This window comes from Lycium ferocissimum, chromosome 10 (genome assembly GCF_029784015.1).
Source record: "Lycium ferocissimum isolate CSIRO_LF1 chromosome 10, AGI_CSIRO_Lferr_CH_V1, whole genome shotgun sequence".
NCBI classification, from domain to species: Eukaryota; Viridiplantae; Streptophyta; class Magnoliopsida; order Solanales; family Solanaceae; genus Lycium; species Lycium ferocissimum.
In genome coordinates this window covers 52,624,417-52,636,574 of record NC_081351.1, presented here as the reverse complement: position 1 = coordinate 52,636,574, position 12,158 = coordinate 52,624,417, and the positions used below count along the sequence as shown (strand labels likewise).

Sequence of the window (12,158 nt, the reverse complement as noted above, 5' to 3'; positions counted from 1 at the left end):
ACAGAATCCAAGATGGTGAGGAATGGATAGAAGGAGAGGACAACATTGCTACTGTAGCTGTGAACTTCCATCAGGAGTTGTTCTCCTAGATTAATACCAACATTGATCCTGCCATTCTCAATAATAACCCTTAAATGGTATCTCAGATTGACAATGATGAACTAATGGCCATCCCAACATTTCAAGAAGTTAAAAATGCAACATTTGACATCAATCCCAACAGCTCCCCTGGACCAGATGGATACAGTGGACTATTCTTTCAGAAAGCTTGGGAGATAGTGGGCAATGACATGCTGGAGATGGTAAAAGTTTTTTTTTTCAGTGGAAACTAGCTTACTAAATATTTTACTAACACCTGTCTTATTTTGATTCCTAAAGTTGATTCACCCCAAAACTTTTCGGAATTTAGGCCTATAAGCCTTAGTAATGTTACTCAAAAAATTGTTTCAAAAGTCATGAATAATAGATTAGTCAGGATTATCCCTAATCTAATCTCTCCTAACCAAAGTGGTTATCCCTAATCCGATCTCTCCTAACCAAAGTGGCTTTGTCAAAGGTATAGCTATAGGGGAAATTGTTTTCTGTCCCAAGAGATTATTCATGATATCAAGAAAAACAATAAGGGTGGTAATGTGGTTTTTAAAATTGATGTGAACAAATCTTATGACAGATTTCTTGGAACTTTATATGTGATGTCATGAGAAAAATGAGATTTAGGGAGGATTGGATCCATAACATCTGAAATTTTCTTGCTGACATGTGGTATTATGTTGTTATTAATGACAAAAGACATGGATTTTTCAAATTCCATAGAGGAATTAAACAAGGAGATCCCATTTCCCCTTATTTTTTTATTGTTGCTGCTGAAGTTTTATCTAGAAATCTTAATGATCTTCATAACAATACTAGGTTCATTGGATTTCATATGCATCCTAACGGACCAAGGATCAATCATCTTTCTTATGCTGATGATCTCATAAGTTTTTGTGCAGGGATATCTAATATCTTGAAGCTTATTATGGATGTTCTAAAGGATTATGAGAAAGGACAATCCATAAATAAACACAAAAGTTGCTTTATTATGGATTCTAATATCTCTCAGAGTAGAGCTAATATTGTTTCTAACTATTTACAGGTTCAAAGGGCAGAATATCCTCAATTATCTTGGATGTCCATTATTCCAAGGCAGAAAGCTGATTCAATACTTAACACTTACTACGACTAAAATCATCAAGAAGGTTGGAGCTTGGCATTGCAAGATGATGTCCACTAGTGGCAAGATCACTCTTATCAAGCATGTTCTAAGTGCTATATGTCAGTATACCTACTCTCCATTTGTCAACCTCTCAAGACAATTCTGCTACAAATTGAAAAAACCTTTGCTAACTTCTTCTAGGGAAACAAAGATGGCAAGAACAAGTATCACTGGGTAGGTTGGAATAAGATGACTTATCCTACTGAGGAAGGGGGGATAGGAGTAAGATCTTTACATGATATCTCTGACAACTTGGGAGCAAAACTATGGTGGCAATTTAGAACTAGAGAATCTATTTGGACTAACTTTCTCAAAGCCAAATATAGCAGAAGAGTCCATCCAGTAGCTAGAAAGTGGAATTATAATCAGTCTCACTATTGGAGAAGACTTATGATAAGTGGAGACAAGGTTGAACATTTGATTACTTGGAGACTTCAGAGTGGCAATTTAAGCTTTTGGTGGGATGACTGAATTGGCAAAGGAAGACTTGCACAATTTGGATCAACTTCTACTTCCATCAACGGAAGAGTAGTTGTCTATCTTTTAAATGGAGAATGGAAATCTGACAAACTTAGAGTTGTTCTTCCAAATGAGATGGTTTCCTACATTCTTGGAATTACAATAAAATTTTCTAATCTACCTAACCATCCATATGGACAGTGACAACAGACAGGAAATTTTCTTGTAAGTCTGCCTGGAATGCTATTAGGGAACATAAAAGTACCTCTTTAATTAACAGAATGACTCGGCATAAGAAGAGCCCCTTTAAGGTTTCCTTCTTCCTATGGAAACTGCTCAGACATAAGATTTCAGTTGATCTAAATATGATAAAGTTTGGTCTTAATCTACCTTCTAGCTGTAACTACTGTATCAACCACCAACAAGAAGATGGAGACCATTTATTTCTTCACAGTATGGTAAGTAAAATAATTTGGTATCACTTTAATCAAATTTTTGGTATAAATCATGGAAGCTCTAGAATAGGAGCTATGATAGTCAAATAGTAGATGACTAGAGGAACCAATGATATTCAGAGTATGATTCTACAAATCACCCCTGGTATCATCATTTGGCAAATATGGAGAGCTAGATGCAGAAACAGATTCGACAACATCAAGATCTTTCTTCCAGAAGTTTTAAGCAGATTTATCGTCAGATTAAAGTGACAGTTCACAAACAGTTTCCCAGTATTAATCCTTTTATGCCTTAGGAACAATTTTGTGTCTCAATAGGCAATGGTGTGCATTTAGGGGACTTCAGCAGAATCGTTCCCATAATATATACCTCAAGTGGATTTGTGTCTGGGAAAATTGAGATTCATGATAACTCGGTTATCGGTAGTCAAGGTCTAGTCCTCCCAGGTTCCGTCATTGAGAAGGATGTTATACTTGGTGCAATATCAGTTGCTCCCATGTACTTTGTCCTTCAACATGGTGGTGTTTTTGTTGGCTCCAAAAATCCAGTTATGGTCAAAAGCAAGTCTTATTCATTGGATGATCGAATCGAGGAAATGGACATGAAATATAGAATGGTGCTTGGAAATCTAGCTGCAAGTTTGGCTGCTTCAACTCTTAAAGTGAAATCGAGATTCTTCCATCGAATCGGTGCTGCAGGAAAAGGATGCTTAAGGCTCTACGATGACATCCCAGGTTTGCCAGATCACAAGATTTTCAGTCCTAGCACGACGTACCGAGTTATTATTAGGCACAGTAATTGTTTGAGTTCTGATGATGATGCGACACTTGATCCGCGTGGTGCAGTAATAAGGATCCTATCAAATGAAACTGATGAGAACAGCGCAATTCTTGATCTGACACTAAAGACCGGTAAGGCATTTCATGCTCGAACGATAGTTGACTTTGCAACATGGCTTGTTTGTGGAGCAGTAGCACGGGAAGAACATGTGAAGCACGCTCTGCATATCCGGGATGCAATGTGGGGCTCTCTTCTACAGGCAGACTCCTATCCCGAGCTGCATTACTATTCAAACATTTGCAGGCTTTTCAGGTTCGAAGATGGTCAAGAGATGTATGTCAAATTCAAGTTAAGGCCTTTTGACAACGATACTGGTGAGGACTCTGGTGAGCTGGAGCCCAGAGGCATACTTCCACCTGAGACCGGTGCAATTCCAAGAGACGAGAATGACACCCGTCCATTACTCTTCCTCAATGAAGATTTCCAACATCGTCTGCGTACACCCCAGAAGGTCCTATTAGATAATGTTTCAAATATTTTTAAATCAATGATTTTTACTAAATATGTTCTTTTGGATTTCCAAAGTAGTCCGATCTGTGAATCCTGCAAAAGAACTTGAGAAACTTATTTTAGATTTATTCTTGATAGCATAAATTAATTCTTGGTTTTGACAAATACACTATGATATTACCGAATTCATGAATTTATTCATGAACTCTATTTATTGATGTTTTAGGTTTTCCTCGAACTTCTAGCCTATAGATAGTGGTCGTTTCTTCAGAAATGATAAGCAACTTTCAATTTGAAAAACACTCGAGAGACACATTGAAGAGCAATGTTCTTGAATGTTACCTTGTGTGGCTAAACTGAATTCCCGGGGTAGTGCTGTCATTATTCTTCCATTTGCTCGTGGAAGAGATTTAACTATTTTCGAGAAGCCTGTTCAAAAGCAAGTTTCATATTGGTTTTCCGTCGATATCACTGCTCTAACAATTTGAAGATATTTCAATTGTCTAAATCTGAAGATTTTATTATCTTGGCTCTAACAGGTTCGTTATGTTCTACAACTGCAAATCTGACCAATACCGGAGGATGAAGCCATTCGGGAAGCTGCACTTGATTGCACCAAGCCATGGGATGAGACAGAATTTTCTTATATTGAGATAGGAGATATAACTATTGATGCAACTCTTACTAAAGAAGAATCAGAAGAGCTGGAATTCAATCCATTTCTCAAATGTCATGAGGTGGACTTCATTCGGGCAACATCATGCAATCAGAGCGCATCCATGGACCATGGACGTTCAATCATTTATGACATATGCCAACATCTGAGAAACAGAAAGCCTCTCTGGGAAGCTTGGAGAATTTTCCTGGATCAATCTGATGTGAAAATGGACTTCACCGGCTGTCCCCTTGCAGCGACATTGGAGAAAAAGGATATGACCAAAGTCACACTAGCAAGAACTTGGTACGTGACGATGTGGCTAGTTTCTGCTCAACTGTACTTGCAAACTTTTCTTCCATATTTCCTCATGGAATTAGTGATCTTTGCTCCACTAAAATGTCTTTTCTACACATCGGATAGCATAAAAGTCAAGAAGCATTGGCTGCTGCCTTTGTTTTGGGTTGTCACAGGAATTTTAGGTGGAATTCTATGTGCTATGGCAAAATGGATTCTTGTAGAAATCAAGAAAGATGGAGAAAGTGAGCTAATTTGGAGTAAAGGGATTTTCAGCGACACGATTTGGCAAGCAGTAAGGACACTTGTAGGAGACTATTTCATGGAAATGACAAGTGGATCATTCTTATTCGGAATTTGGATGAAGCTTATGGGATCGGAAGTTGCTTGGGACGAAGGCATGTGCATCGACAGCATGGGGGCAGTTTTGAATCCTGAAATGGTGAGAGTTGACAAGTATGGATCCGTCGGGAAAGAAGCTTTGCTCTTTGGACACATATGTGTAGGTGAAGCAGGCAAAGTGAAGTATGGAAAAATCAAGATTGGAGAAAGTGGTTGTGTGAAAAGCAGAACTGTGGCAATGGCAGGGGTAACTATTGACAATAAAGGTACTCTTGGAGATCCCTCACTTGCCATGAAGGGAGAGCTCGCAAAGTAGGCGAAAATATGATCAAGATCACGACACTGTTTGATATGACGGAAGTCATTTTTTTCGCGCTGATCGAAAATGTTTTCCTAGGGAAACATTTTTTGGGTAACGGAACACCAGAAAGTGACTTCCTTGTGAAAAGTATTTTCCTGAAAAATGACTTTTGTCATACCAAGGACGTCGAATAAGTGAAGGTCTTTTGCTAGGCCTGCAATGTTTAGTTTTGAATACTGTATTTTTAGCCTTTGTATTACTAGATTAGGAAATTGTTAAATAGAAACACTATTAAGGAAGGGATAAAACAATATCAGCTTTTGTAAGTTCAGGATTTTATATGAAATCTTGTCTTGATTGTTAAGCAAATTCAAGTTGATGTTCTCTCTTGCTATTCACTCCGGATTTTTCTTTATGTCACTTTAGCTAAAAAGTTGGTCTAAAAAAATTGTTACTTTATAAAACCAAGAAGGTATTAATTATTTTTTGTTCAATTCCACCCTTAATAGCACTCCAAGAAAGCATACTATCTTTAAGTACTCGCTTGAGGAAAAGATAAAGGGTAATTTAGTGAAATACCCCCACATGATTAATGCTATTAAATAAATTTTCCACAAAATCTTGTTTTTCTAAGCAATTACGTTATTCAAAGTTAAAACAAATGTCCGCTTTTCGTGACCTATCATTTTGTTGGATTTTCAGGAATAGACAAGAAAAGGATCACTTTCAATATAGTAGGAATTTTATTTGTTCTTGTTAGAGACATAGAAGAGTAAGAAGTTTGTCTTGAATTTTCAAGCTTACTAAAGATATATTGAAGTTCCATCAAGTCAATTGACACTACAACATTATAAGTCTTCGACTATCCCGGAAAAGTGGCCTTTAATCAAAGATCACCCTTTTCGACTTTAGGCAACGCTTTTTCAGGGATGACCTAAATGTTGGGATATATACTATTAACCATGTGTTTGGATATAATATTTATTATAGAACAATTATTTATTCATTGTTTAATAAAGAATTAAATAGATCATGTACCAGTATGTGTGTCCTTTACTTATATAGTAGATGATTTAATGTATAGAGTTTAGGCTTTATACACGGAAGATTAAATCGTCGGTTCTTATAAGTATAAAATTTATGTTTACAATCGAAGATGAAAATTGGACAAAGCTATCAAGTATGATTGTAGCGCAAGATTAATATAATGTATCTTCATTATGGGAACGGTGTAGTAGTTCCGTCTTTGCAAGTACATTTTGTATGTATTGAACGGACAAAAGTAGAGATAAGTGTTTTTGTCGAATATATAAAACAAATTCTCTAGTTCATTAAATGTACTTATACTCTTAATCTTGATATAATTATTATGATCAATGTGATTTGTTCATTATTTTGATTTATTAAAAGGTACGACTTATTGCGGGTCTATGTATTCCGGTAAATTGGATAATGGCAAATTACATTTGTGAAATAATAATTAGTTGATAGAATCCGTGTCTCGACTTTGAGATTGATGATACCCCTTTATGAATGCTTATAAGTCTCATGTGAAAACCCCCGTGTGGATTTTGTATCCGTCACATGATGTAAGTTAGCGAGAAATATAAAGGATTAAATTAGTCGATGAATTAAATTGTCGTAATTTAATTTATTTGATTGGTGTCGTAATCTTAACATGGGGAGTTAAATAAGTTTTTAATGAAGGATTTCGAAATTAAACAGAGGAGTGCAATTATAGTTTTCTAGTGGAATAAATTACAATTTATTGTGGTAGGATTAATTCATTCATATTCCGAATTAATACCACAATAGGAAGCCTCGTTATTAAATCGTGGTCCCCGCTCGTGCCTCGAATATTCTAGAACAAGGAAAATAAAAGGAAAAAAAATATCCTGGTGGAGTTAGGAAAGGGCTACACGTTTTTGGCTAGGGTTTACCTAAAAACGTGTGTATATAGAAAGCCATTGAACCCTAAGTGATTATTGTTCTTTAGCCGAATACTTGCCACTCAAGTATTACGTTCATAGAAGTTCGGGATACAGTAGAAGGCGAGTGAGGCCCGGAGGATAAACGCGTGGATGGTTTTTGCTCGTGTTTGAAGGCTAGATTCGAGGTTGCATTCACGCTTCAAGAGATAAGTATCAATTTTATGTTTGATTAATATCTTGATTATGTGTTGTCTATATTATACGCAAGTTCGATCACATTATTTCTTTATTGCGTATGCCTGTATTTCAACACTAAACTAGAGCTAGGACCACAAAGGTGATCGCATAGTTTTTCAATCTTTCTAGACTGTGGAATTGACGTAGTCAGCAGTGAATTAATCTTTATGCGAAAGCTTATATTAAGAAGAATAATTTTAAAACCCTAACTTCCTTTCTTGCATCAAAATAATTGGTTTAGTTTTCGAGTATAAATGTCTATACAAATTGTTTTGCATAAACCCTTACATGGAAGCAGGGGACAGGGCTAGGTTGTGACAAGGGGTTCAAATTGAATCTTTTCGTCAGAAAATTAAAGGGGTTCAAAAATTGTTTTAGGTCACAGGTTCATATCTTCGGTGTGATAGTATTTTCTTGAATTTTCTTATATGAATTCCTAAGTCTTACGCTTTAGTATTATTTTTATAATTGCCGTTTCATCTTTCTCTAACTCTTGATTTTAAAATTATTTTTCCCTTTATGATATTATTAGTCATATCTAACAGACAAAAGTAGAAGTTGACTCTGAAGTCTCACAGTTGATCCAAAACACAAACTCCAAATGAACAAAAAGAAAATCCCATTAATTTCTTCTGTATAATGATGTTCTTGATTTGTTCAACAAATCATATTTCCTTTTGAAATGGCTAATTCTTTTTCTTATCTTCTACTAGTAATATTTCTCCTTTTTCTTCTTCCATCACACAATTTATCTCAAAATAATGGTAGGGTAGCTACTAGTAGTTCTATTACTGCAACCGATGGAACAACCCCATGGCTTTCACCATCTGGTGATTTTGCATTGGGTTCCAAAAACTTCAAGATAATAAAGATCAGTTCTTGCTTTGTATATGGTATGCAAAAATACAAGAAAAAAACTATACTCTGGCATGCAAATATAAGTAGTCCAGTGCCACAAGGATCAAGATTGAATCTTGATCCTCAAAGTGGTCTTATACTTAGTGATCCTCAGGGAACTACCCTTTGGAGAACTGATTTGATTGTTGGTAATATTGACTATGGACTCATGAATGATACTGGAAATTTTGTTATCATGGTAAGTAATTCTACTAATCCATTGTGGGAAAGTTTTAGAAATCCAACTGACACTTTGTTGCCAACTCAAACATTGGAAAGAGGAAGCTTCCTTGTTTCTCAAAAGTCAGAAGCTAATTTCACTCAGGGTACGCGTTGAATTGTGTGACCAACTTATTTAATTGTTTAATTATATTATGTCTCAACACTATATATATATATATGTTGTCTTCTGAAAAGATAGTGCAGTAAAAAGGTTGAAAGTATTGATTCAAAATGTCTCTTATTAAGCATCGGAGGGCTTTAAATAGCCAACTCGAAAACATAATATGCAGAAAATCGGCATAACAAAAGTTCAACAAAGCTAAAATATCTCAAAAAACTAAAACAGAATAATACAAATATAAAATTCAAAAAAGTAGATTCATCCTAAAACTAAGCAACTTACTATGCTAAAAAGTTATTGCAGTAACTGAAAGCAAATCTCGATAATATATGTATTATGAGGATTCATCAGTAATTGGTTAGTTTTACGTTGGTTGGTGGCCTACCCCGACCCTTGTCCTTTATTCGGGCTTGTAACTAGCAAAGGCTTTGCTGGTTACAAGTTGGAGTTCGGAATAAGTTTTAGTCATGTTAGTACACTTACTTTAGATCTTATGCTGTCTAGGAGGTTTTTAGCCCCTATTTGAGATTTGTACGCTACTAGATGAAATTATATGGAGAAACGTGGAGTGAGGATTCTACAGCCAAATCTAACTTGTTTGGCATTGAGGCGTAGTTGTTGTTGAATGTCTCAACACGCACTCTCAGCTAACTGTTCAAGAGAATACGATTTTAATGATTAAAATATGTTATGTCTCGACCGGTAGGTTTTATCTTCGCATGATTGATAATGGGAATTTGGTGCTTCTTACACAAAGTGTGCCTTCCAATTCAGATTATGATAATGAGTACTATAACAGTGGAACTTTTGACACAACAAATGCAACAAATTCTGGGGATAAGTTAGTTTTCGAAGAGAATGGCATGATGTACGTATTGAAGCGAAACAATCAAAGGCAAATTCTTACTCCCCTATCCATTCCTTCAGCTTCGCAAAATTATCATTGCGTGACTCTTAACTTTGATGGAGTTCTTAGTCATTATTATCATTCACGGATTTCTAATAGTAGTGGCTGGAATATTATGTGGTCTCAAACGAACAATATATGCATCGAAATTGATGGAGAGAGAGGCCCCGGGGCTTGTGGTTACAACAATGTATGCAATCTTGGTACAAATCAAAGACCAATTTGTAACTGTCCACAAGGATATTCACTAGTTGATTTGAATGATGCTTATGGCCACTGCAAACCAGATTTTTCTATAAGTTGTGATGAAGTTGGGAAGGGTCCACACGAAGATTCTTACAGTATTATCACGATTCGTGATACTGGTTGGCCTAAATCAGGCTTTCAGAAAATTAGCCCTTCAACTGAACAAGACTGGCAAAGTGCTTGTTTGCATGATTGTTTTTGTGCTGTTGCCACTTATACAAGCAATAGCTGCTGGAAAAACAACCTGCCCTTGTGGAATGGAAGAATAGACACCAGTCTGAATTTAAAAGCTTTTATGAAAATAAGGAAAGGTGGTGTTCCTCCTCTAAGCCCTGGTCTTCCAAATCCAGGATCTTGTCAAAGCAAAAATTGGCGAAATTGGGCAATTATGGCGTCCACACTCTTAGGAAGCTCTGTGTTGGTAAATATTCGTTTCGTTGGTGTATTCTGTTGGGGATTTTTCCATATTTACAAAAAGAAAGCGAAGACATCACGCCCCATGAGTCACATGGCAGACTCTATTTGTCATAGTTTTACATACAAAGAACTTGTAGAAGCCACAAAAGACTTGAATTGGATGAAGATAGAGAGGCTTTTGAGTTTTTTTTTTTTAATAAAAAATAGTTGCGGAATTATCATAAGCAAAACAAAAAGTACTTATGCCGGAGGAGGCAAAATTACAATTTACAAAGGAGTAGAGTATGCCGTTACAAGCAAAGTTCTGAACAAAACTTCATAACAAGTATCTTTGGAGAAGGCAAAAGTTCTGATTTATATAGAAGTTTAGTCCAGTTGCATCAATCCTCTAATTGGAATAACTGTTGCAGGGATTTGATTTAAATTGGATGAAGATAGAGAAGGTTTTTCAGTTTTTTTTTTGTATAACCAAAAACAGTTACTGCATTATCATAAGCAAAACAAAAAGTACTTATGCCGGAGGAGGCAAAATTGCAATTTACAAAGGAGTAGAGTATGCCGTTATAAGCAAAGTACTGAACAAGTATGCCGGAGAAGGCAATACTTCTGTTTAGAAGGCAATAAAGTAAAATTCTACAAAACTAAAGAAACTTAAACTTCACTAACATACATTTAAATATATATGTCCACAAAACATAAAATCCTAATGTAAGAGAATATTTTCCCTGTGGTTTCTCATTCATTCCATAGGTTAATATACATCATGTACATCATAATTGTAGGCTATAAATTAGGAACTAATTTGACTAATGGATTCTAACCTATTGGATCCTAAAATAGAAGATTACAAAATATATGGGAGACTAAATATGTACATACTCTAACACACCCCCGCAGTCGAAGCGGGAGATTTACGAACGGTTAGACTGTCCCGAAAATCATCAAAAAGTACGCGCGGAAGACCTTTGGTGAAGATGTCGGCAATCTGATAACGGGACGGAACATGTAGGACACGAACCTCTCCACGTCTAACCTTCTCACGAACAAAGTGAATGTCCATTTCAATATGCTTGGTACGTTGGTGTTGTACCGGGTTCTCAGACAAATAAATGGCACTCACATTGTCACAATAGACCAAAGTTGCTTACGAATAGGACAATGGAGTTCAAGCAACAGATTCCTAATCCAACAAGATTCGTAGACAACATTAGCAACCCTCTCGTACTCGGCAAAGACTAGATTTAGATAGAGTAGGTTGGCGCTTGGATGACCAAGAAATCAAGTTATCTCCAAGATAGACACAATAACCCGATGTGGAACGTCGAGTGTCTGGACATCCTCCCCAATCAGCATCTGTATATGATAGTAGCGATTGTAGAGATGTTCTGTATAAATGTGTGCCAAAATCAATCGTACCTCGAATGTAACGCAAAATGCATTTTAATGCTTCCATATGCTGGACCTTGGGATCATGCATAAACAAGCAAACCTGTTGGACGGCGTATGATATGTCTGGCCGAGTCAATGTCAAATATTGCAAAGCACCTGCCAGACGACGATACTTCGTAGGATCCTCATACGGGAGCTTGAAGAAGCGCTGAGTTTGCCTTTTGTGTCAACTGGAGTGGGGCAAGGCTTACATTGTGACATGCCCGTCAAGAATATCCTCCGCATAAGAACTCGAGACATAAATAGAGAATTTTTGTCTCGGGAGACAAAGAATCCCAAAAAAAAGTAGCTCAACGGACCCAAGTCTTTCATTGCAAATTCCGTAGCTAACTTGGACATAATACCAAGTCCGAGAGAGTACGAAGATGCGCTTAGAATAATATCATCCACATATAACAAAATATAGCGTGTGTCCTTGCCACGACAATAAGTGAAGAGAGAGTTGTCGGATGTGCTATGCGAGAAACCAATGGTTGCCACATATTCGCAAAACGCCGATACCAAGCTCGCGGTGTCACGCCCGAACCACGGTCCGGACGTAACACGGCGCTCGGTGCACGACCGCGTGACCGAGCGAACCACATGGCTTGCCGAACCATCATGATACCTAACATAAGTTTTAATACAATATGAATGCATAACGAGCCTTTATAAAACGGTAGGTCATAATACTTAA

At 36.7% G+C, this 12,158-nt stretch overlaps 1 protein-coding gene and 1 pseudogene across 1 annotated transcript; both read left to right on the top strand.

The window, feature by feature from the left end:
- The first annotated feature begins 2,720 nt into the window (after nt 1-2,720).
- On the top strand, nt 2,721-8,457 carry LOC132035010 (uncharacterized; annotated as a pseudogene).
- A 725-nt stretch (nt 8,458-9,182) lies between these two features.
- Nucleotides 9,183-10,647, top strand: LOC132035009 (G-type lectin S-receptor-like serine/threonine-protein kinase LECRK2). Its single transcript, XM_059425334.1, has 2 exons — nt 9,183-10,037; nt 10,444-10,647. Exons 1-2 carry the CDS (start codon nt 9,183-9,185, stop codon nt 10,645-10,647), a joined length of 1,059 nt encoding a protein of 352 aa, XP_059281317.1.
- Nucleotides 10,648-12,158: the final 1,511 nt, after the last annotated feature.